We start from the raw sequence: 26,132 nt of genomic DNA on the forward strand, positions 1-26,132 counted from the left end.
GTCTGCAGCATCTTTGCAGAAACCAGTTTGTTGACATGACTGAAATTTATAATTAAATATATTTGCAGCCAGTTGGTTTATGTGATTTAAAACCCCCTACTGCAGATTAGAAGCAAACATCATAGTAGCACCAACATTATGCCACCCATGAAGAAAGTTTAGTGGACTGCGTGTGACAGCATCTATAAATCATGAGGGGTGCTTAGTGACCCTGTACCTTGAAGAGGTGGAGGAGCTGTTCCTCCGATCTTTTCAGCATGCTGCTGGATCTCTTTTCCTGGGAGACGAACAGATTCCTGTGGAGGCTGAGCAGAGCTGAGAGCTGGGACACAGAGGTGTCAGCGCAGGCACAGCTCAGGAGTTCAGCCACCATGGCAACAGTGCAGCAGCTCTGGGAAAAAGGAGTTAGACCAATGACAATATGATGCGTCATAACGGCTGTTTGCATTTAATTCAGGCTATATGCATCTTATAATTATTCCAACAATTAGAGACATGTACTATGTGATGCTCAGTCAACCTGCGGCAGTGCAGTACCTGAAAAAGGGCGAGGTATTGACCGGTCTCTGTAGGGTCAGACTGCCCAATACAGTCCAATATATGAAAGGAGGCCTCGGCCAAGATGGCGGAGGGTAGGTTGTGTTGCAGACACAGCCTGGTGGACTCAGACAGGACTTTACTTGCTTCAGCCAGCAGTTCCTGTGCTTCGTCTTTCCACTGCTACATCACAATAACGCCACAATTTCAAACGAAACATGACATCACCGACCACAGCCACCAAAACAATTCTCAATAAAAAATAGAGACGCTCGAATGTAATTTGGTTGTTTGTTATTTTCTTAAAGTTTTGTATTAAACTCTAGTAGCCTGTCGCTCTACAACACGTCCATGTAATTCTGCAACATTTGGCCTAAGACCGTCTCAGTGCTGCCCTCTTTCTGCATTCTTATTAGTTGTGCAGGAAGCTCTTCTTTTGGTTTTGGGTCTGGCTCAGAGCCAAAGATGTACAGTTGTACAATTGCACATCTGTTAGCAGCCATTTTCATGTGTAAGTGTAAACATTAAGTTGTGGGCCGACAAGACAGCTCATTCTGAAAGGAGCTCAAAATAGGCAAAACTGACCAGACTAAAATCTCATGATCTAAGAATGTGTAAAACATTTAATGAGCATGTTTTGTATGTCCCATAGACATTATCAAGGAAGTATAACAGGTCACATTTAAGATGTAGTTGTTAATCTTTGAGCTATAATTTATCCTTCAAAGTGTTCCCAGATAATAACTACATTATCCTTTTTTATTCAGTCTTAGTGAGATCAGACGGTTTGAGCTTGAAGATCCCAGATTAGAGAGAAGTCAGAGCTGAAGGGGTCAGTTGACAGGAGGCACATACCTGCTGCTCCACACCTCTGTCAGAGGTCGAGCCCGGTTCTTTGCCGCTTGAATCACTGCGTTTCCCCGAATTCTCCTCTGCCGTGGGAACAGAGTCCGGCAAAGCATCCTACAGCACAAAGATGTTTAAAAAACACCAGTTTTCATTTTGATAAGAATGCCATCTCCTTTCAAAAGCCAAAATGAAAAGGAAAAATCTAAAATCTGACTGCACATGTTTAATATTCACTTACCTGCATATGTTTGTGCCAGAGAGCCTTCACATACATGGGCGCTCTCTGCATGGCCAGCACTTTCAGGTACCTCCCCTGCAGATTCAGGCAGCGAGCTTGGATCTCCATGTTGTCTGAGGTTTGGAAGTTGAGTGCAGACAGCTGGCTGAGGATCATCTGCCCCAAGGTTCTCTCTGTGCACTCCCAGTCCTGGATAACACACAAGCAAATTAAGACTAAATGTGGAGATGGATCATAACTAACCCAATTACTGTACTTAGATCTGACATTACGGGTGCTCAGAATCTGGCAGAAAAAAATTAAACAGTTTGGAAACAAAGTGCTAGCAACAGGTTAATATAGTTTGGAAGAAAGTCCTTTTCACTGTTTTTAATCAGGGAATAATGCTGCTTTGCAAAGAATCACAGGCATCCTGCAAGAAAAGGTGACACACTCCGAGTTTGAATTCTAATAAAAAAAGTGAAATGTAAAAATATACAATGCAATGTTTAACACAATTTAATCTCAGATTTGTCAATGAAAGAATAAAAATCAGAACTAAGGGTCAGGTGTCCTGTTTTCATTTTTATACAACTTTGTGTTGGGCTGTCAAGTAAAATTTGACTGAAAAACTTTGGAGTTTGTCATTATGTAACAAAATGTGAAAAGGCATTTTGCTAACTATTAACTATTATTTTAGAACTATTGTAAGTGTAAACTGACCCTTATGGGGACCTTTTAGCTGAGCGCCAAGCAGGAGCGTATATAGAACAAGGAACAACATGTTTATCTCAAAGGACTTAATGATTTATTTAGTTTCAGAACCAGCTTCAGCAGCAACATCCTAAAGTTGTTTAAAGGCCTTCTGTCTGATTTTATCCATGCCTCACATTATTGTGGATACATTTTAACTACCACAATATTAGTTAGTAATGACTAATGATAAAAAGGGAAAACTTCCAAGATGGTGTATACTTTACAGGCAGTGGAAACAAAGGGTAGCTTCATTTTCTTGTAACATGAAACCACAGTAAGAAGAGCTAAAGTTAGCGATTTAAAATAGCTTAGATTAAGACACTGTTCTGCAACTTCCTCTTGTTTTGAAATTTATTCTGTCTGCTCTTGAAAACAAGTCTGAGAAATCAGAGATTATCCAGACCTTTGAATTTCAGTCTTTCTCCAATGTGACCGATTGTTGAGAAAGCAACATCTGTGACTGCTGACCAGCTCCGGTCCTTCTGACCTTCACTAAGCACAGATGTTCTTGACTACCATCACAGACACGCGTTTGTGCCCATGTGCAGTACAGCCTCATGGAGCCTTTCTGATTGGATCAGTGCATGCATCTCTGAGGCTGGAAAATGTTAACATTTGGTTTTGTGTTTCCATGATCTGAAAGAAACTTGACAAGGGATTTTACTGACTGGTTTGGTAACTTTGTTATTAAGAGTACTGTCATAAGAGTTCATAAGCAGTCTAAACTTCTTGAAGCATTACTGTAAATCATAGGTTTCTTCTACATTTTAACAGTTGTTAGCATTTGTTACTGAGTGTAACTTCTAAATCTCTTACCATTTCTGTGGAACCTGGCTCTGGCGAGTTCCTGGTGAAGTCTTCCAGGATGATTTCAATAGTCGTCTTCTTTAAACAGGCAAAAACTTCCTGTGTCTGATTAGCGCAGTTCTCCTCCAGAATTTCCATGCACAACTCTGTCATGTACACTCGCAGGTCCAAAAGTTTTCTTATGGATTTCTGCGACAGGTTGCAACTCTGGAGAGAGTGTGAGAACTAATGTTAAATTCACATCTAAACTGAGAAGATGTACACAATATAACCAATATTCAAATCATATCCACCTGCAGATAACTTAATCTTACTATAAAAGCAATGATGTCAAATATCTTGATGTTATAACATCAAAAGGTGGCTCTTCAAAGCATTGTTTCAGCAAGGATGAACACAAATGCATTCTACACAATTCAGATTTTTATACGAGAAAAGAAAATGAAGACCAAGTATAACTTTTCTTGCCACACGTTTATTAAAAGCTTCGTTTCTTGTCTGTCACATAAAATCTTGATAAAATTGATTTAAGTTTGGGGATAACACATGACAAAAAGTGAAGAAGTTAAAGCAAAATCACTACATATGATTAGACAAGATGGTGATAAATGTGAAAAAACATCCAAGAGGGGACATATGTAAATTAAATCTAATTTAATCTTCCTCAGAATGATAAATGACTTTGGCACATGCTTTCTGAAGATGGATCAGTAAGCACAAGAAACAGAATTTGCACAGCAGCTTGGTTGCCAATTACGTGTAAAACTGGGCTCTGGCTCCATCTGCTGAAAGCTAAGGGCACAAACATGGCTTCTTTCCACTGTGGCTGGAGAAAATCCTCCACACGACATCTCACCAAAAAATCAATTGAACCAGGATTTGCAGCAGCTATGAGAACTCATAAATCAATCATTTTGCTCCATGATTCTATCAACATTTGACTCAAAGTTTCAGCCAGCAGTATGGCAGTCCATCTCTGTCACAGAGACTCTCAGGAGACTGAATCCACGGTAGATTTTTTTTTCCAGTGCTTGGAAGATTTAAACTTCCATCTGCTGCTGACATATAATACTTTGCAAAGCTTTGTATTAAGGACTTAAAATAAAGCACTCAAAGGAATTACACATTTTATTTCTTTGTACTAGGTACAAGTGGGTTTCTAAAAGCAAAATAACATCCTTCTTCCAAAACAAGCTCAAGAAAATCTAACTACAATGACAACATTTGCCATCTGCACACATTTTAAATAAGCCAGCAGTCTTCACCACAGTGAAGGCTCTTACTGGAGCCAAACTATCAACCTCCAAAGCTGTTCAGATTAAGCTGTTTGTTAATAAACTTCCCTAAAAGTTAGAAACAATCTGTGAGTTTTTATTATGTGACAAAATCACAGCAGGACCTTTATAGCAGGTCTCAGCTCAAAGGAGAGGACTGTCACAGTCCTACACAAAATGTGCTGCTTATGGGATAATTAACTAGTCCCCATGTATAAACTAGATCAAAATAAATGGTGGTACCAAAACAGTCTTGCAGAAGTATTCATCATCTTTCAACTTATTTACATTTTTGTTACATTACAGCCACAAACTTTATTAGGATTTAATGTGAGAAACCAAAAAAGAGGTGTAGATTTGTATTTATTTATTTATTTATTTTTTTCAATAAACATTTCACAGCAATTATAGCTGTGACTCTTAAGTATCTATGAGCTTTGCAAATCTAGAAACAGATTTTTTTCTCCATTCTTCTTTGCTAAATAAACCAAAAAGTAGTTTGTTTTCTAGTCTCTAACAAGTTTTGTTTCGGGACTGCCTTGTAAAATATCTTAATCCGTTTTCCAACCAGCTTTCCTGTCTCTGCTACAGAAAAGCATCCCCACATCATGATTGTGGGGTTGGTTTTCATGGTTTTCAGGGTGATGTAGTGTTTGGTTTCAGTGAGACTTAGCATTTTGCCAGTAGAGCAAAATGTTCTGTTGTCGTCTGATGTGGCCAGATCTGATCTTCCACATGTTTTCAAAATGCAAAACAAACTTATTATGGGTTTCTTTCAACAGTGTCTTTCTTGGTAGGTTTGCAGTCATCTTGTAATCTTTACATTTTTCGATAATGGATGGAACAGTCGTGTGAGAGGCTCAAAGATTGGGATATTGTTTTATAAGCTAACACTGCTTTAAACTTTTGGAAGCACAGGATTCTATTTATGGATATGTTAATAAATGAGTCTAAAAATATTCCTGCAACAGCTTATTATTATTGCAGCTTATTATTATTAAAACTCTAAAACACTATAGTTTTACAGTTTGCTTTATGCTTATACTCCAAGTATTTTTAAGGATTTGCTCTCTAAACCTTGTGAGCTAAACATGTTAGCAGCTGATGCGAATCCAAAGATAGAAGGATTCTCCGAACATGTGAGATGTAATCCCTCCCACGGTTTCTGGGAGGACATCATCACCTGGAAAGCTACGTTCTGAGGGAACACTTTATTTACCTCCTGAGGCGAAAACAGCCTCTGAGCACTCAGTGTCACATGTTCCTGCTGTGCAACAGCCAGCTGCATTTGGGACAGGGCATCAAGCAGGTATCGATGTCTCCTCTCTACGTCAGTGACCTTTTCGGCCAGAATCCTGCAGAGAAATAAAAATGTTTCTAGGAAAAAAGGAGTGAATTAACCTGGTGAGAAAGCCTGTGTTGTTGTTACTGTTGCTTAATTAGACAATAGTTTCTGTTTTTTAAATATACACTTTCAAAACTGCTAAAAGTTTCTGTTATGCTGTTCTAACGGTTTAAACTCTTTTTTATATAAGATCCCAGAGGAAATATTCCAGTGAATGAAGGTTTTCAAATGGAACACTGCTCTCATCTACCTCTCATCCACTTGTTGCTGCATTTTTTCCAGTTAGCTGGCTCTAAAAGAGCTCAGGTTTTCCCTGCTTACAAAACACTTTTGGCTGTGTAGAAACATGTCCAGTTGCAAAAAACAGCGTGGAGACTGTAAAGGTACTGCTGCGTTAATTAAAACTACATTTGATGAGCTTTGAGGAACACATTAGCTAAAAACTTATTTTCAAATAACATTTTTAGAACTGTGGAGTCAAAAATAATCAGATTTTGCTTGCAGTTAAATTCAGTTCCGCTCAAAAAGCTGACCAATGGCCTGACCTCAGACCATATGCACAATTTCTATGTGCCTCTGCTGCCTGTTTTCCAAAGTTGAGCTTGGTGAGACCATCTGCAGACAGTCTGAGTGTCTCACATGCAGCCATTAGCCTCTCAACAACCTCAGTGCCGGACATCTCTGCAGTCGTAGCATTAGAAATGGCTCGAACACATTCAACTGCACCTCTGAAACAAAGCACAACACCCTGAATTATACCATGTTTATATATGAGCATAGTAAGCTTAAACATTCTTAGAAAACATGTTTGAACTTGTAAATGTGTTAAAAATAAGTGGTTCAGATACATTAGATTTGACCTTAAGCAACCATTAGCAGATGCTTATTTTTAATTTACAAATCAGTTAAAAATAATGAATAAGTCATACTAACCACTGAGGACAAAAGTTAAACACTGCTGAACATGCTTAGAGGTTTGGATTTACCTATTTTCTAAAGAATTGATTGTTGATCTGAGCTCTTGAACTCTGTTTACTTGCAGTCCTGCAATCAGCTGCAAAGCCTCACAGCCTTGTTTGATGATCTGATCAACCTGTAAAAACATAAATATGTTATTATGTGAGACAAGTTTGTAATCTTCAGTCCGTGGGTCGTTTCATCACCTTGGCTTGTGAAGCTTTGTCTCTCAGTCCCATCACAGTCGTTACCCTGGTGAGAGTGAAGTGGTACCAGAAATCATGGTCACCCTTGGGGGTTTGGACTTTATCCAACAGAATCAGAGCCTGAGCAAAGTTCTGCTCCTCACAGGCAAGAGCTGCCAGACCTACTAAACTTTTTGCTTCAGCTCTCTCATCTCCAAGTTCCTGAAAGTGTATAAGTGCAAAGAAACAGTGTTGACCTGTTTTACTGGGATACCGTGCAAAAATGTGTAACAATTAATAAATGAACTCACATTAAAGACTTTAGTTTTCTAAACATTTCAGTGAATTATTATGTGACTAAAATTAAAATATGAATTTTTGCTAAGGCTTTTTACTGATTATATTTATTGCAATAACGATAAAGCAGCTTATTGGAAACGACTCGTATAAAAAAGTCATATAGAAAAGGATTTTGGTTACAGATAATAAAATACCTCGATTTCACCAGTTTAATATTTTTTTTAAAAGCAACTTTAAAATTCCATCTCATTTAATGTTTTTTTCTAGATAAGTTTGTAGGAGCTAGTTGTCTGCACAGGCTTCAGAAATAATGAATACTTTATTTTTAACTGATTACCAGAGTGCTTCAGAGACTACAAGCTGGTAAAAGTAGATAGACAGTGAACACAGAAAGGTGATGGTAATCATGGACAGAAGAGCAGAAAATAAGAAAAAGTATTGGAATACATTTTAGTTTTTAACTTCTAAATGCTTGTTTTATTGTGAATTTGCAAATGGAATGGAAAGTAACGGCTGAATTCAAACACAGCTAGTGTTAGCTAATTTTTAAACTTACTCTAGCCACCTTGTGGGCCTCTCCTAGAAGTTGTCTGGTTGACTGATAAAGACCCAAGCTGAGGCAAACTTCTGCTTTTTTCAGCCAAATATCATGAGAACTCACATCTGCACCCAACTGCCCAGAAGAAATGTGTTCATCCACTTCAGCTTTCTGAAAATTCCCAACATGCAGAACAGTAACATTTAAAACTAACAGATGTTTACGTATTTTATATAATCAAGATGTCCAAAAACAACTGAAAGACTTAGGAAAACCTTGAATGGATATTTTGAGAAGCAGCTGACCTGATGGTACACTGTGCCAAGTCTTCTCAACTCTGAAAGAGACACTTCTTTGCGGCACCTGCAGTAATGATTTGAAAAACAGTTTTCAGAAAGATGTTCAATCTTTAAACTTTTGCGTGTGAGTTTACATACTTCATTTGTTCGTTTACTTGGATTTTACTCAGGCTTTGAACCGTGTCCTGGTATGGTGAATGGGATCCAAAACCCAGCTCAACGCATGTGTTCACAATTCTAGTTCGATGCATCGGGAAAACAATTAGAAAAGTAAATCTTAGATATGAGTTGGCTAAATAAGCAACCGAGTCGCTGTAATCCTGGAGCACAAGGAATTGGACTGATTGAATATTTCATGCAATATTTCAGTCATTCCAGATCTCTAATTTTTATGAATATTTTTTGTTGACTTTAACTGAAATAGATATTAATACATCTGCTCTTAGCTGCCTGTGGAGACAAAGGAGACAAAATCTTAAGTGAAAGTCATATTTCATGCATATTTAAATGTTTTACAGCGTCTATATATCAAGGCACAAATTCAAACAACCACTGGTTTTAGCAATGTGGGTTAATAACAGGTTTAGGAAATAAACTAGTCATGCTGTATGTAATATTTCAGTGTAATTGATTCTTTTTCTTTGCTGGTTGACTTAAAAATTAAATGGCTCTGATTTTCATCAGGATTATCACACTTACTTTAAAATCTATAGTTTACAGATTACTACAAAGTTTAGCTGATTTTCCTAATATTTTAGTGGGCTGGCTAAGAGCACCTCCTAATCTTCTTACTTTTCCGTCCGAAGCAGCAACACTCCTGTGTGAGTGACTTTCTCAGCATCAGCAGATCTTATTTATCTAAACAGCATGTAACTTTAGCTAGGTCTGTGTGCTAAAATACCTGGGCAGTATATTATAAACCTGCATAAAATATGTTGGCCTTTATACATAGCATTCTCATATAATTTCTAATATATCAGAGAATCTTATAGGCTGTTCAATCTGATCAATAAACAAAAACATCTATGAATGTCTGAACTTTTCGCATGCCCTACTGTCCAAAAGAAATGTTGCCATTTTTTTTTAACACCCAGTAAATAAATTTTTAATGTCCACAGCAGATGTTGTCCCTTTTATTGAGACTTTACCTGAGTCTGTAGAGATCAGAGAGACTCCTCCTCTCAAGCAGGTCAAGAGAAATAATCTCAGCAAGGTGCAGTATGGGCAGAGTGAGATGGTCGAGAGACAAAGAACAAAGCTCTCTTTCCAGCCGCCTGAGATAAAACAGGCTTAGATTCTTCAGAAAAATACACAGCACAGAAAAAAAAGGATTTAGAATCAATAGTCTTCCATCACAAACATATGAAACATATCATTTTATACATGGATTCATATCAGCTAAACAAACTTCCATCTATCTGATGTTGTTTAATGTCAACATGTTGATCAGAGTGCATTACAACAAGACAGAATGTAATTCAGAGGAACCTCAATACAATTAAGCACTATTTTTATGTTGCAAACATAAGAAGTTTGAGTGCTGTAAAGATTTTTGCAAGACAGTGCTGCCTAAAAGTAAACCACAACGTTGGCTTTTCTTTAAAATATCTACTGTTAAAAATAAATCTGAGTCAACAACACGTTAAAATCTGAAAGTGTCCTACATTACTGATGTACCTGGTTTAAAAAGCTGCATTTGTTGATGCAATGGGGACTGTCGGTGGCTTTGAATATCTGTCGCATGTACTCAGGACAGACATAGTGAGCCCATTCTTTCAGAGTCGAAGGAACACTTTCATCCACTGTAGGCATTTCTTCGTCTTCTGTCGAGACATTCTGGTCACACAGAGAAGAAAGACAGCTGACACATCTTTATTTCTTTTTGTCAAACATGTACCTACCGAGATATAAACAAACCAAATTATTTAAATAAACGATAATATTGTTTTGAGACAATTTTAAAGTAATGTATTGATAATGGCATAATAATGCAAATTCACTCTTTCAAACACTGATGAACTTAAATTTGTAAAGAACACTTAACACTGGAAGGTATTTTAAATATTCAAAATTAAACACAATGACCAAAAACAATAGATAAAACAAAATAAAAAACGCACACAAACAAAACCATAAATAGAATGGATTATAAAGTTTCTGTAAACTAAACAATCCTTCAAATAATATCAGTCTTCAGAATGGAAATTATCAAGGTAATTTAATTCATCATGAAATTAATTGTTTATTGTGACAGACTTAAGTATATATATGAATTAAGTAAATTCAGTGACTTACTTCTTTGTCTTTATCTTTGTCCCTATCCTTGTCTTTACCTTTGTCTTTACCCTTATCTTTGCCCTTTTCTTTGTCTTTGCCCTTTTCTTTGTCTTTGCCCTTGTCTTTGCCCTTGTCTTTGTCTTTGCCCTTGTCTTTGTCTTTGCCCTTTTCTTTGTCTTTGCCCTTTTCTTTGTCTTTGCCCTTTTCTTTGTCTTTGCCCTTGCCTTTGGCCTTGTCTTTGCCTTTGCCTTTCTTGGATGCATCAGTGGGAGAAGGGATTGGCTCATTCTTCATCATCTCACTTAAAATCTCAGAGGCTGTCGCCAAAGAAACCTGCCACAAAATATGATGAACTGTACATGTGACTCATTAAAAAAATAACAAAATTAGCTTAAATGTTTTTGGTTGACATTTACATTAAGACTATAACAGAAGTGAGCGAGAAGTAGTGAACCAAGACTAGACTCTACTCTTGAGGAACCCCATAAGTGAGAGGATCTGTTGAGGACTTCCAAAAAAATGGTGGTAAAAAAATGGTAAAAATGGTGACGCAGTACCTGCCATATCTGAAGAACGAAGGTATAGGCTTGAAGCAGGCTTTGCTGATGCTCAGGTGAAGTCCTGTCCTCCATGATAGCGAGCAGCGTGTGTGCCTGTGTCAACTGGTCAAGTGTGCGCACCTCCTTCAGGCTAGACAAGTTTTGCGTGAACTGTCCATGGACTCCAATCAAGGACTTGGATTGCTCTGTCTTTATGTGCTTTAGCACACTTTCATCTATATATGGAAAAAGATAGTGAATTAGAGCTTTGCTGGGTGCTGGAAACATACGTAACCTGAGACGGCTTTGTTATGATAAAGAGCAAGATGACACAATGAGTCCAACCTGGTTCTGCTTCTTGCTTGGGTTCCAGATGTAGGAGGATATCTATGGCCCACTGAACCGGAAGTTGAGCGTCAGATTTTGGGAAGTTGTGAGAGTACAGCCACCCTCCAAATTCAAGCAAAAGGTTGACCTTTTGCCACTCAAACTCTTTGCTCTGTTGGCAGAATACAAAATGACAATTTTACTTCTGTACACCATGAATATTTACTTTGTAGAGCCTATTTTTTCCATTCAAAAGATGCAACTTTATTCCTGTTCCAGACTAATGCTGCAGTATATTTTTCTACACTTAAGTGCAATGACATGGCAAGTCCACATGATGGTGGTAGAGACTTTTTATCCTACTTTAAAGAGGCCCTTACTGTCAGCACAAAAAGAAACGGTATGTTGTATTATACCCAGTCTTTAATTGGATAATGATAACCGTGTTTAAAACTTTTCAAAGATCAAAGCAGTCTATCTGAATTCATCTGATGACATTCATTTTGTTGCTCAGAAAAAGAGAAGCGATACCGTGAGTCTTCTGATGGCGTTCTGGTAGCAGGTTAGCTGTTGCTTTAAAGTGATTCCACACAGAGCTGCCTGGTGCCACATCGCTGAACAGCACTCTTCTCCCTCCTCGTGTAACATCTCCATGTCAATCTCTATGCATTCTCTCAGGCGTACTTTAAGCAGTATGCGAGTTTTGAAAAGTATTCTGGAAAAACAAACAGAAAGACAATCAAGAGCTCTCAGGTTTGTACAATGCCTCTGGTTTTGCAATTTAATGCATTTGTAACTTACAGCCGATGCTTGCTGGGAGTCATCTCACTTATAGTGTTGTCCAGCAGCTTTAGAGAACGTGCAAAGTCTTCTTTGTCCATGTAGATGGAGACCAGCAAACGGATAATGTTTGCTCTCAAACAGAGTTCTTTAGTATCTTCTGAAAAAACATAAAATAGCAACAGATGTTTAGAACATGCAGTTCTAAACATCTGACTCCACAAATCTGATTTTAAAATGACAATAATAACAACGGCATTGTTGGAAAAAAAACCCCGACATCCTCACTTGGAATCATTGTGGTAGCAGCACATTTCTTTGGAGTTTCCTCTGTTCCCAAGAAACAGAAGAACAGGAAAGCTTTTCTAACTAGACTCAAAGTTGGATTCAGAGTAGGTAACTCGGGCTGAACCCGTATGCCACAATTTTAAGAACTGTTTTTGTCATAAACCTTGAAACATGTCATAATTTTCTTTCAGTTCCGCAATGATGCAGTGCTATCACATAAAATACGAATGGAATACAGTGACTTTTGTGGTTGTAAAGTGAAAAACTTGAAAACAGTTCAAGGCGTAGCAAGACTTGCTAGCCACTCATAAAAACAAGCCCCCTATAGGTCACTTAGAGTTATGATCTTTTCATCTGTCATGGATTAAATCAGCTGAACAAATTGAAACTCCTTTTAGAACTAACTTGTTGATCCATCACTAGGAATCCCCTGAGGCATTTCCCTCACGGTCCATGATTTTCTCTTGCTTTTCTGAAGAGAGAGAAGGGACAAATTTACACGTATATCTGGAAAGAAAAACAAAACACACGACTGTACTGTTTGGCTGTGGATGAGCTAATGCTGGACAGTTATCTGAAATTCATTGAGTTTTTTCTTAAGGCATACAATTAAGAAGATATATCATGTACGTTAAAAGGAAGTGTATCAAAGCAAGTGGAAACTTAACTTCAGTTAATGGTTTATCTAGTTATAGTGTCAATATTCTTTATTCATTGAACTGTAATTCATAATGCAAAACAGCTTTAAATGGCCTTCAGATGACGTGCCTTGCTTTTCCCTGTCAGGCAGGTTAATTAGGTGGTAAAAAGTGGCACTTAAGAAAAAAGCACCACAGAGGAGCATCTTTCTAAATTCTCACATTAGCTTCTATAATTAAAGATTTTAAACCATTTCTCAGTTGAATGACTTCAGCCTCACATGCTGAAGAGAACACACTCAGAAGTTCCTCTGCGCCACACTACACAACTTTTTAATTTGTTTTATTTCACCATCAATTTAAGATAATAGAGTGGATCTTATTGCTGCTATCCAGCTTAAAAGGCTATACTTGAGTGGTAATTTGCAGCACTGATTTCATTTCATAGGAATCATCTGGATGAAATTGCAGCTGCAAGTAGGAACAAATGATTAAATGGGTGAAGCATCAACTGACTGTTTTAATAAAAACAATATTTCTAGCTCTTGAAGTACTAGATTGCAGTTTGTGATTTTTAATGTTTGAGTTGAAAGGTTTTTGTAGCTTGCAATGATGCAACATGAAATTTCAATGAATTTAAAAATCAACAATTGAGTGCATAAGTTACTTTCTCTACACTGCCACTAACACTTGAATAAATGTTTCCACTAAATTGCAGAAAAAAAACTGTTTTATCATAGTCCTGATATTCTGGCAAGATGTTTGACATGTCCTTTATGATTGGCTTACAGGTCAGCATAATTCTTAATTGTTCCATAGCTTTGTGGTGGATGTGTAGTTGGAAAAAAGGTGTAAATTTCACAATATTTTACTGCAACATTGTCGGGCACACTGCTGTTGTGATACTTCTTTGTCATATTATTTTTTAAAACTAAACAATCTACAGATGAAAGTTCAGCACTCAATATGAACTGGTGCAAATTGTGATGTTCACAAGGTCAATTTTCTCTACAATGGCAGGAATTTCAGTGGCTTGAACTGCGTTACAGCATGAAAGATGTAGAACGGTGGTCCTGGAGCTCTTTTATGCCATTATAATGCAAAATAGATATGCAGTACTGAGATAGTGGGATTACCAATTTTCTTTCATCTGAGGGTGATAGATTTGACCAGGAAATTAAGAGTTGGAAACAGTTGGATGTTCAAAAAGGATAATGATTCCAAACACGCATAAAAACTAGGTGGATAATACTCAGTCCATGTCAGAAAACCAACCAGTTTAAATAAACTGTCAATTGTGCCAAGAAAAATCCAGTCAGAAGAATAATGGCGACTGTAAAAAAAGGTCTGCTTGAAAACTGATACAAAACATTTACTCAAATATTGAGGGAAGTGTATGTTTAAATTTGAACCTGTAAGTCTAATTTTACCACTGAGTGAACTAGAGAAAAATCTCAACCTACTCAAGCTTGTGGTTCAAAATCAACAAACACTGTAACTTCATCTCTTCACATTCAGAAAACAACAACTAAAAGCCTTAGTGACATTAAGAGCCCAGCCGAATATATGCAAACTTCTGACTCAAATTGTGAGCAAGAGTACAACGGAGATGAGATACACTGGCACTTTTCCTGATATGAAGTAGGATATTAAGAATCTTCTCCAGGTGCTCCTTGAGCCACCATTTGTCCCGAGGGCTCTGTGTCAGCGGCAGACAAGCGTTCCAGAAATGCCCAGCAGCTGTGACACACAATTCTTGACTGCCAGTTTTCTCTGCGAAGCTATGAAAAAGGGAAGGAGAAAAAAAAAACAGTCGGATTAAAGCTAAGCCTGAGGCATTAGTCGACATATCAATCTATTCTAAACAGTACCTGACACCGGACAGAATCACTTTCAAAGCTTCCCTGTATCTGTCAACATTTCCACTGCTCGTGCAGACGAGGCTCAAACCCCTCAAACAGGCTGCACTGCTCAGCATCTTGTTCACAGCAGTCTCTTCATATCTAGAGATACATGGCAAATAATAAGCTAACAATCAATCCATCAGTCAATGAACTAAACCAAAGAAACATGTAAACTATCAGGCAAAACTTAAGTCCAGTTGCAAGCCCTTGTTTAGTGTAATTCTCCTGATGTGCACAAGATGTCCTTCTTTCCCTCAGACTATCCCAAGGAGAAAACGTCTCTAGCCTTCATGAACAAACCTTCTGGTTTGTATCAAAGGCCTTTTCTCTACAGTCTTTCTGAAGAACTGTGAGAATTAAAAACAATAACTGCTCTGAAATAGCTAAATCTTTTTTTATTATTGATACAAAATATAACTATTTACATGGATTAAACCACTGATTCTTAAAGTGTCTTGAGATTACTTCTATTATAATTTAGAGCCGCCTATACATAAAGTGAATAAATCTGACTTACAGAACACAGGGCGCTGTAGTGAGACTGTCTTCTGCAGCCTTCTCCAGTTGCAAAGCTTTCTCTGTGCAGAGTAACACCAAGCTGTGGTCCTCGGCGCTGTGACAGAAGGCAGCCAGCTGGCACCACACCTGCAACTCCACCACAGCATCGAGCCAGCTGCATTCAGACGCCATGCCCGCCAGCTTCAGGTGAGGGAAGGAGAAAAAAAAACAGGGAAAAGGTAAGAAGAGGTTCAGAGAGGAAACAAGGGAGAAGACGTGACAGAAGGGAATATAATCAAACTGAAAGAGGAAGATTAAAATATGAAAAAAGAGCAAAGGAAGAGGATATTAGAGGAAATCTAAAGGGCAAATGTAAAGGAAATGAGTACAAACTAAATTAAGAAAGAAATATTTAAGCAATCAAGTCTGATACAAAAGTAGGAGGCCAAAAAAAAAAAACTAAAATAAAACCAGTCCACATCTATTTAATATGCATATAGTTGAAAGAAATTGAGGAAAAGGTCAAGTTTATTTTTGGGATGCTTTAATTAGGAGGTGAGTGTAAAAGCTGCTGAAATCTCCACCGGATCTCAGATCATGCATGCAGCTCTCAGTGCAGTAGAGAAACTCAAGATACCTCTGAGATTTAACACATATTTTTACCGTTGCTCTTAATTAATTAATGATTCTTCATTTTCATTGATTTACTTTGAAGATTAGAACGGCTGATAGAATGAATGTGCCTTAAGCTGGGTAAAGTTGTCTCTGCAAAAATATAAATAATATCACAGAATTAAGCAGGAAATAGGAAAACTGAAAGATTGCCTTCTTATTTGGCAGGAAGGAGGATATTTAAAAAATCCAACAACTTTTGTTTCTGAAATATGAAATACTTTTAGTCAGTAGTGACTGAGCTGAGGCTATATAAAAAGTATCTTCTACTTAAAACAGTCTTACTATATAAATCTAAACTCTGTGTGGCATCAGTTGCTGACCAGTTACTGTTTTTATTGGAATGTAAGCAGATTTCTTTAGCTTGTGATGGTGGATTTCTCATGTGAAACTCATCAGAGGCGAGAGTTTTCTCTTTCAACTGAGCTCTATCCTAATCAATGTTTGCCAAAAATTTGTGCAAGAGATTTCCACTCTGCTTTCAGATAATGGGTCACTTACTTATGCAGGAGGCCAGGGCTACATTTATGATGTGCAGCAATACTTAAGAGGTGCATGCTATGTCAATGACAGCTGGTTTCAGTCAAAAAATTAATCAAAATAAAACTGTGATTGGCTGGTATATGTGAATCCCATGCAAAACCTGTACAAGTATTAAAGCAACCAAATTCTACAGCCTCCGTTGATAAATGAGAGCAAGCTTCCACAAAATAAGAAAAATAGAACTAGAGAAAAAAGGACTGAAGAGGGCTGCACAACAGGAAATAGATTTAAAAGAACAGCTACATAGAGAGAGGAGGGCCAGAGAGAAATGAAAGAAAGATAAACATAAAGACAGAGGAATAATGGAAATGATTAGGGAAATAAATCGGAAGGAAATGGAAAAGGGTTGATGTGTAGACCTTTCAGAGAAATTCAATTAGCATTAAAAAAAATAATGTAGCGCTCATATTATGACAAAAAAAAAACCTCTTTTAATCAAGACAGGAATATCATTTCTCAAAGAATTGACACTTTATGAGAAACTGACAGATTCATAAGACTCATAAGGTTATTGAAACATCTGCTGCTGCCATCTGGGTATCAGCTACAGCATGAAAACACAGACAGGGAGGTACATACTGTGGAGAGACTGGGAACTGAAAAATCCATAAGCTTTGGATGCCTATTGCAGTTAAGCATTTCCAGTCCCACCAGCACACGACTCATCGCCGCTACTTCCTTATTATCACTCTGCAAACAAGAGGGAGAACAGCGCTGATTGCTTCAATTCAGTCCTCTGTTAAATATGCACCAGTCTCTTAGGTGTGATTTCAGAGGAGTCGACAACCTATATGTAGATATTACTGCACATAAGTCTGAAACTTTGTAATTCATGTTTGGGAGGAGAAATATTAAACTGAACATTTTTGAGGTGTGAAGAAATGATCAGCAGTAAATATTTTACCTGCAGTAGATGAAAATCCAAGTATCTTTGCTTTGTTGAAACATAATTTAGATTTAATCTGTTCTACTCCTCAATATTTTTATAACAATATGACATGAACACTTATAAGTCGAAGAGAATGACTAAAGCAATGCTAGCTTACATATTCTCCCCAAACAATCATTGATTTTTATTGATAATATTTATCATCTCTTGCCTATTCATTACTTCAGCTCATTTTTTGAGGTTTTATTGGCTCTAGTGGACTTCACCTGACAGAGACAGGAAAGTGGGCCATGAAAGAGGGGGAAGACTGGCAGCAAAGGTCATCTGGCCAGGAATTGAACCCGTGACATCCGCACTGACAACTAAGGCTTCCCCACATGGGTTACACTCCACCTCTGCATGACCACAGCACCCCACTTCAGCCCAAATTTGATGTTTAATGGAGACAGTTAGGGCAGAACATTACAGATGTGGAAAGCCTCTAAAAACAACTCAATTGCACTTTTTAGCACCGAATGTAACTGTGCTCAGGCCTGCACTGGCTTTCTACATCACCATTTGTACTAATCTGTAGACATCCAGTCCATAAGTAAAAACAACTATAATACATTTGTAATACAATTTACATTTAGAAATTTCAAACATAAAAACAACCAAAACACAGTCATTAATTATAAAAAGTTTGAAAGAGAAAAGCTTCAAGGTCCTTTGTATGAGTTTCTGTGGTTTTCAGGGCCCTCAGGAGGCAAATTCCAGGAAAGCCCATCAGTTGGAAGTTCAGTCCGGATGCAAAGAAGGGATGTGGTGCAATTCAAGTCATTTCTTGAGGAAGGTGGAAGTATTATCTTAAATGCACTGGTGAGTAAAGGGGCAAATCTCATATTGTATTCTGGCAGTGATCGGGAGCCAGTGGAGGGACTGTAAAACTCGTGTTATGTGATCATATCTTTTGGTTATGGTGAGTAGTCTTGCTGCACTGATTTGAATGGAATGTATTTTCTGGATATTTTTATTCAAAATTTCTGCAAGGAGTTGCAGTAATTTAGTCTGGAAGAGATGAAGGGATGGAGCAGTTTTTCAGTGTCACGCTGGCTGAGTGAAGTATAGAGACCTGCAATATTTTTGAGGTGAAAAAAGAAAGGTGGGTAATATAGGAGTTGAATGAGAGCAAAACATATTAATGGGGCTTTTTTTTCCCTGAAGAGGCACAAAGAGCATTAGCATATTTTATTTTCAAATAAAAAAAAGCTTTAAACATGCACTCTGAAGTTCTTAAAATGGCCTGAAAAAGTCAGCTCTTAAAACAACTGTCTCAATTCCTGACATGGCTGTTCACCTGAAACCAGAAGTAGTGAAGCATTTTAGTTTTGCCATTTGTGAAAAAGCTAGAAACACAATTTTGGTTGGATCATCTGGAATGCAATGCAGTCAGAAGCAAATAGCTCTACAAGTTCATTTTTATACATAGCAGTACATAGACTGCTTGTAAAAGTCACCTTTTGCACAAAAATCTCTTCGGTTTTGTTCTCAGGAAAATTACATCATGTATTTAAAAAAATCTATGGATTATTCGATTTTTAATGCATCTTTACAAATGTAATATTTATAGAGTTAATAAACTGTACACATCATACAGAAAAACATCTTTATGTGTTCTAGAGACAATATTTTTGTCATGGAGCATAACAATATTATATAATATTTTCAACAGGGTCAAAAATACACCTCAAAAACTGTTAAAGCTGAAAGTCACGTTCACCTTGATGTCATGTATACTGTAAAAAGATAAAAACGGTTCTTAATTAATTGTTTTATTGTCAGTGCAGAAATGAAAGTGAATGACAGTTTGTTTGAAGTAGATATGAAAGCACTAGACATACAGTTTAAAAATGGCATCACCATATCTTTTAATCATCTCTGATTTATAAAACAGACATAAAAACAAAACTGTCAGTACTTTGATGCTTTATGTATAACTAAACTTTTCGTTTCAAACTTTGAACAATTCATCTAAATCATCATTTAACATATTTATCAAAAAACACAAACAATTTCACAGCATTTAAAGCATTAAAGACGTGTCTGAAGCTGAGATCTGACATTATTTTAGAGTCTTCTGGTGACATTAAATATGTTTGGTTTCCAATAAACAAAGGAGAATTTGAAGAAATGAAGTTAAACAGTGTAAATTAACTCTGAACAAATGCAGTCAGACAAACTAATGATACAAACATAAAAGCACATTTAGAGATAGGAATACAAACATCCATTTAATTTCTGGTTCATCGTAATGTAAAATTTATTTACCTTATTTAATTAACGTCCATATAAAGTAATTTTTTTCTCAATAAAGTTTCTCATGAATAGAAATGCATCTATTAAATGATTTAAAATTGCTAATACTGTTTTGATAAACAAAAGCCGTTACAGTTTTTTGTTTGAACGATGCATTCTCTAAATTCAGTTTTTTCGTGTAAATTTTGTAAATAAAACTAGATACAAAAACCAATCAGCTAATTTATATTTCATCATCCATTATTGAATGATGCTGAGGAATTTGCAAACCTACTTTTTTTATCTGTGGATAATCTGACCCAGTTTGACTGATGAATTAAATTCAACTTCATGTGGTTAGCTTGGAGAGTTTCATATTCCACAAGAGGAACCTGAAACATAAGGTATTTTAATGTAGAACTTGTTTGCTGTAAATGAACTGTAAATAGTCAAGACGTAGTCAAGCGAGTATTTTGACAATAATACCTATTAACAACGTCCACTAGTCTGAGACTGCACTGTAATTTGTTCTGATAGATACGTCCATGATCGTGATTAAAGCATGGAAGACAATGCACATCAAAGGTACCTTATCTTTGAATATGTCCAGCTTTACGCCAATCTGCTGATGCAGGAGCTGCTTTATCTGCACCCATGAGGTTAACACCAGTTTTCTCACTGCAATTGGAACAGTCTCCCCAGTCGTGTCACCACTGGATAGGTGGAGGGCATACTCACACAGCTAGAAGAAAGTGCAGAGAAGACAACTGGGGCTCCATCAGTGAGAACTTTGTGTACTTTATACTCACTAAGAAGCAAATGCAGTAAAAAATAAACAGCATTAAAAAACAAAAACACAGAACTGCATCAACCTGCATCTACTCTTAAGATATTCCTGAATACGTTTTTAGTCAGTAAGTAACTTTAGTTAGAACATGCCCTTGGCCAGTAGGCGACCTGAGGACCTGTTGTGACCTCATAGTGACTTCTCATGTGGTATTTCACCAATCCACATCAAAATACACCACAAAGGCCCATTTCTACGTTCTCATTATAAGCAGGCATGATGAAATTCAGTTAATAATTCAATGATAAAAGCTCTTTCATCTTAAGTTCGAGCTGATATTCATAGAGGATTTCCAGAACAGAAAGGAAGAAACCAAGTTTAACTGGCAACAAAGAACAAGTCAAAAATTTGACTTCCAACAGATTCATGTAGGCTTATATGCATGCATGTATGCAGGCTGGATGAAACACAGCATTTAATAAACTCGAGCATACATCCAGATATTTCTGAGGTGATTCATCATCTCTGCTATTCTTAAAAAAAAAAAAAAAAAAAAGTCTTGCTTCCTGAACAGCCCTTCTCTAAACCCTAATGCTGAGAACTATTATTTTAGTAATTAAGAAATCTATATTTTATAAGATAAATCAAGCAATCCAATAAAAAATTCTTGTTTTGCAGTCGCTACATAAGCTAGTAAAAATATATGAAAGAGAAATGCTAGTAAAAAATCCCCATTCCATTCTCTTTTTTTTAATAAGAAAAAATAAGATTGTTTAGCAAGTCAATACAATTCAAACATCTTTCCTAGTTTCAAGTTTGAAGGATGAAAAATGTAATAGATATTATAAATATCTTATTATAAAATAGATATTTATAATAATTTTTTTAATGTCATTTACACTTCTCGATCATCAAGTACATGTAGTATGAGCCAAAATGTATTTCTTTGTACACATATGACAGATTTGGTACAAACGATCACAGATAAAAGTTAGGGTTTTTTTGCAACGGGAACAAAAACGTCACCTGTTATCAGCCACGAATGAGCTTGACGCATGTACTGCATGTTTTGTGCAGAGCATCGGACAGTGGTGCCCAAAGTCAGCTCTGGAGGCCCGGCATCCTGCATGTTTCATTTCTCTCCCTGGTTTAACGCACCTGGATCAAATGATGGCTCATTAGAGGCCTAAGAAGAACATTGACATGCTGAAAAGGTTGCCACCAGGGAGAGAAGTAAACCATGCAGGATGCCGGGCCTCGAGGACTGACTTTGGGCACCACTGATCTTGGACGTGCTATTGTAAAATGCCGCTTTGCAGTAAACCACAGAGGTGTGTTATCTTTTTCATTTTATTTCATTTAAAGTGATCCCACACTTTTTGTCTCTTTCTTGGTGGCGCTTCTTTTCTGTCCCTCACCGCCTCCCTCCATAGCTGCTCACAGCGCTATGGAGGGAGTATTGAGCTGGACTTTGGAACTATGCCGTAGTCTTTACATCACCCTTTTGGAGTTCAAAATTTTCAACTTATCTTACACTAGCAGCAAGTTATATCTTACATTTCTAAGTTAAATATGTTTATTATAATCATTCCACTTTTTAGATTCTAGTCACACCCACCTCTAATGCCTTCTTTACATCCTTTAAGCCAGCAGCCTCTGGGGTGCCATGTTTTGATCCACTGTGTCTCCCCTTTGCGCTTGACCGCACAGAATCACACACAGGCTGGATCATCAGCCCACGAGTTACAGCATTACACACCATTACACACATGGTAAGGTTACTGAGGGAAACAGCACAAAGAATGCCCCAAACTCACATCATCTTTTAAAATAGGCATATTAATAGAGATTAAACACCAATTTATTAACATTAGTCAAAACTATCACTGAACTGGAGGAAATTTTGTCCCATTTTATTCACCTAAAAATAATTATTATTCTTCATCTGTGATTAAAAACACCTATAAAAACAACTATTTTTATAGTCAATATTGATGAAGAATATGAATGTTTTTTTTTCAGCTGAACCACTCTGTAAAGAGTTCATGACAAAAGAAACTTATTAAAATCCACTGAATAATTAATATGTGCAGTCAATCGTCTAAAAGATGTCAAATGATGACATCTTTCGAATACTACACTCATGAATGATCGCATTTCATATGAAAAGCAAGTGCTCAAAATTAGTCTTTAATTTGTTGTTGAGGTAGTTTGTTTTTTAATCTCCGACATGAAAAACTAAATATTTTTGCAACATCAAGTCTATCTGAACTATTTTATGTAGAAGCATCGTATTTGCTTCATATATAATTTAGAAAGTTGAACTACCTGATATCTTTCATCCTTAGGAGCATGTCCACTAGATTTTGAAAGGTGGGAAGGAGGAGTTTGTACTCCTCAGCAGCCAGCATGTGAGTGTTATAGTTCCACAAGTAAATGGCTGCATTTTCTACCAGACAACGCTCCCCGATCTCCACCCCGATCTCTCCGCCCCGCAGAAAGCAGCGGGTGGCATAGGAAGACAGACTCTGGATCCAGTCTCTGTAAATGAGTTCAACACGTACAGCTTATAGTGGGGCACGAGATGAAGAAAGCAGTTAGAGAAGAAGAAGAAAGGAACAATGATTTCTTATGAGTTGCAAAGAATTTTAAAATAAAAAGGAACAAAAAATAATGCGCAACAAATTCTGATGCTGGTTGAACCTTGTTAAATGTCTGAATTTGTTTTCTTTTCTTTTAAGGACAATAGGGGAAAAAAATTATGCATTTACTTTAGTTGCCAACTGATAAATATTAACTTACTTTAAACATCTTGCTTACCTTACAGCTTATTGATTACGATGTACAATTCTAACATATCATCTTCAACTTAGCGAGGGCTAATGTAACACTATATTAATTTTGTCACTGCAGCACATGCTTTATTAGAAAGCCAAAATGGAAATGTATTTTTACCAATAATTCTGGTCTATACATAGTATTAAATTACTGGTTCTTAAATGTTTTAACCAGAAGCAAAACAGCAACCCCATTCCAGAGAGAAGTATGCAGATTTTCAACACTGTGAAAACACATAAAATTTAATAATTTCAGGTACTGAAAAACTATAATTCGGCACAGAAAATGTTTTGCAGGTTAAGATGATGATCTACTTCCACTTGGTCTTTCATGACGTGAGAAGCAAGGAGCCCTTTATTAAAAATGTAATGAGGAAGTGATAATGCTTCTTACAACTTGTAAATTTGGAGTAAAATATTTGTATTTTGGCTAAAAATGGTCATAAAAAGAATAGTTTTTGAAAACTTATGAATTTGCATAACAAAATATAGTCCACATCAACTGGCAGCCCTAGTTTTAAACATGGGCTGTGATCCACCGTTCCTTCCTGCCATACTCCTTTCAGCAGATGCATTTCTGTTTTCCAATCACACAACTATCCCTGTTTTTTTAGAATTCCCACCAATTTGCTCTGGTTGCAATTAAATATGCATAAAAATTGGCAACTTTTTATTTAAATGCATGTATTTGTATTTAAATAAAGCCAAACTGCATCAGAGCAGAGAGTTGTTTTGCTAAGTAGAGCTATTTTCAGAGCAAATCTAAGTGTGGTTTGATAATCTGAAGGTCTTGCAAACTTGCATTTAGCCACATGAATTTGCCCCATATCATTGTTTCCCAATACAATTTTAAACTAGTAAACAAAAATTTATATATTTTTAATTTCACCTGTAAAGAATCCATCTTTGATCGTCCTCAGCAACCTGCACCTTCTCTCCCTGTGGCAGCACAGCTGGACTGTTAAGATGCACTCCCTCTTCCAACAGCTGTTGGACGGTGGCCTGAGTAAGACAGAACAAATGTGTTTCTCTGGACTCAAAACATGACATCAGAGGTGACATACTGTTACGATATCTTCACAATAAAAAAAGATATGAATTCCCACTGTGGCTATGACAACGTCTCTAGAGGCATTAAAGCTTGCTGCATAGATCAAAGGAAAAACAAAAGAAAGGACCAATGGCAGACAATTTAGGTAAGAGTGTTACTCATCATCAGAATAAAATTAATGAATTATAAGCAAATTCCCCAGAAAAAAAATGGTCATGTGTCATAGAACAAAGCAAAAGAAACATGAAAGGGCAAGAAAAGACACTACTGTGTGTGTGTGTGTGTATCAGTTTTGGCAAGGTCATGTCGTGGCTGTGCATGGGTGTCTTCATTTTCTTCAAAGTGCTGTCAAGTTAACATCTCTATAGGATTAATGAAGACTTAAGGCTGCAGGCTTGATGGGGTGCAGGATTACGCAGAAAGACAAGCTCGTACGACGAGCCCAACAACTTCTGACTCTGACCAATCTCTGTGCAGCCCCACGGGCTTGTTAAAAAATAATCCCATAATGCATGAATACGTCCCTGTGGAGCATTTGTTGACGAGCTAGAGCAAAAGAAGTAAACATAATATTCTTCTAAACGAACAAAGTCTAAATTGTGTGTTTGGAAACATAAACCACTCAAAATAGATTAAAATATTAAAATAAACATTAAAAAAATAAAGTAGAAATTTGATAAACATCTACTAAACTTGACAAAGAAATTCAGGATCGTTTTATATCAAATTAGTTATCACAGAAAATAGAAATGACATATAATGGAGCTATTATTTTAAAATATGAACCTAAACAATTAAGGCATATGAAAAGCCACTCAGTTAGTTGAATCTGAGAACACAGTAATAATGTGCCTGATTGTCTAATTAGAAATGCCGCTATGGAACAAATCCAATTATCCGAAGAAACTCCATAATAAAATAATTATGCTATTAAGATCAGAAGCAGTATATAGGAAGATGACTATTTATGCTAATAAAGACAATATATCACTCCTCTAGGTAAGAACCAAACAGAACTATCATTCTTGTGTGACTCAAAACCACATATTTGAAAACACACCTCAGCACTAATGAAGCAAATTTCTGCTAAAAGATGCAATAATTCCACACTCTTCAGGGTTCCACTGCAAGGCTGTGAAGAGCTTCCTTTTATGGAGGTTTTAGATTCTGCAGAGTTAAAAACATTCTGGATGTGAATCAGAGACAAAACATTTTCATCAGTTAGAACAAAAATATACTACCAATTTCTGTCCAGTTTGTGAAACTGACCATTGATCAAATCAGTTACTAGACTTTTTACAACAAGTTGATCTATAAACTGGATAAAGGGAATTCATTCTACAGCAAAAGTCTTTATATACTTAATCTTTCAGTTCTCTGAAAGAATTGTAATGTTGTAATAATTTTTACCACTGTCACATTTTGGTTAAATTTGGCATTTTGGATTTTACAAATTTTCTAAATTATAATGTTTTAAAATTGATTTTTAAGTGTTTAAATGGATTTGCACCAACACTGTTAAGCGATTGTATACAGAGACTGCAGGGCAACAGGAGATCGACCAGAGCAGCTTTGGATGGAAATTGTAAGGTTCCCTTTCGAAGAACCACCTTTGCTCAAAGTGCTCTGTCTGTGAGAGGATCTACAACTTGGAACTCACTTCCTGTTTATTTAAAGTCTGTAACCAGTTTTAGAACGTTCAAAAATCAAACAAAACTCTGGTTATGTCAAAAACAGACCTGTACCCATTTTTGATGTTTTACA

The 26,132-nt window shown here is 36.7% G+C and overlaps 1 protein-coding gene across 5 annotated transcripts in view; it reads right to left on the reverse strand.

Moving 5' to 3' along the window:
• cfap46 (cilia and flagella associated protein 46) overlaps window positions 1-26,132 on the reverse strand; it is a 50,896-nt gene that overhangs the window by 11,474 nt on the left and 13,290 nt on the right. For 2 of the 5 annotated variants that reach the window (XM_016679006.1, XM_016679008.1), the window contains exons 16-45: window positions 25,429-25,535; window positions 24,207-24,319; window positions 22,809-23,021; window positions 22,099-22,261; window positions 20,283-20,435; window positions 17,110-17,220; window positions 15,335-15,516; window positions 14,785-14,916; window positions 14,532-14,694; window positions 12,681-12,747; window positions 12,009-12,147; window positions 11,739-11,922; window positions 11,226-11,379; window positions 10,899-11,116; window positions 10,573-10,674; window positions 10,360-10,506; window positions 9,742-9,900; window positions 9,213-9,361; window positions 8,203-8,301; window positions 8,071-8,128; window positions 7,784-7,936; window positions 6,949-7,149; window positions 6,772-6,878; window positions 6,331-6,513; window positions 5,660-5,795; window positions 3,176-3,373; window positions 1,625-1,813; window positions 1,393-1,500; window positions 538-720; window positions 218-391 (exon numbers count right to left, since the gene is read on the reverse strand). In XM_016679006.1, the coding sequence (XP_016534492.1) occupies window positions 218-391; window positions 538-720; window positions 1,393-1,500; window positions 1,625-1,813; window positions 3,176-3,373; window positions 5,660-5,795; window positions 6,331-6,513; window positions 6,772-6,878; window positions 6,949-7,149; window positions 7,784-7,936; window positions 8,071-8,128; window positions 8,203-8,301; window positions 9,213-9,361; window positions 9,742-9,900; window positions 10,360-10,506; window positions 10,573-10,674; window positions 10,899-11,116; window positions 11,226-11,379; window positions 11,739-11,922; window positions 12,009-12,147; window positions 12,681-12,747; window positions 14,532-14,694; window positions 14,785-14,916; window positions 15,335-15,516; window positions 17,110-17,220; window positions 20,283-20,435; window positions 22,099-22,261; window positions 22,809-23,021; window positions 24,207-24,319; window positions 25,429-25,535 (4,445 nt within the window). The remainder of the gene's footprint in view (window positions 1-217; window positions 392-537; window positions 721-1,392; window positions 1,501-1,624; window positions 1,814-3,175; window positions 3,374-5,659; window positions 5,796-6,330; window positions 6,514-6,771; window positions 6,879-6,948; window positions 7,150-7,783; window positions 7,937-8,070; window positions 8,129-8,202; window positions 8,302-9,212; window positions 9,362-9,741; window positions 9,901-10,359; window positions 10,507-10,572; window positions 10,675-10,898; window positions 11,117-11,225; window positions 11,380-11,738; window positions 11,923-12,008; window positions 12,148-12,680; window positions 12,748-14,531; window positions 14,695-14,784; window positions 14,917-15,334; window positions 15,517-17,109; window positions 17,221-20,282; window positions 20,436-22,098; window positions 22,262-22,808; window positions 23,022-24,206; window positions 24,320-25,428; window positions 25,536-26,132) is intronic. The other 3 variants (XM_016679009.1, XM_016679007.1, XM_016679010.1) reach the window with 3 other exon arrangements.

The sequence above is a fragment of the Poecilia formosa genome, unplaced genomic scaffold (genome assembly GCF_000485575.1).
Source record: "Poecilia formosa unplaced genomic scaffold, Poecilia_formosa-5.1.2 Scaffold199, whole genome shotgun sequence".
Lineage (NCBI taxonomy): Eukaryota > Metazoa > Chordata > Actinopteri > Cyprinodontiformes > Poeciliidae > Poecilia > Poecilia formosa.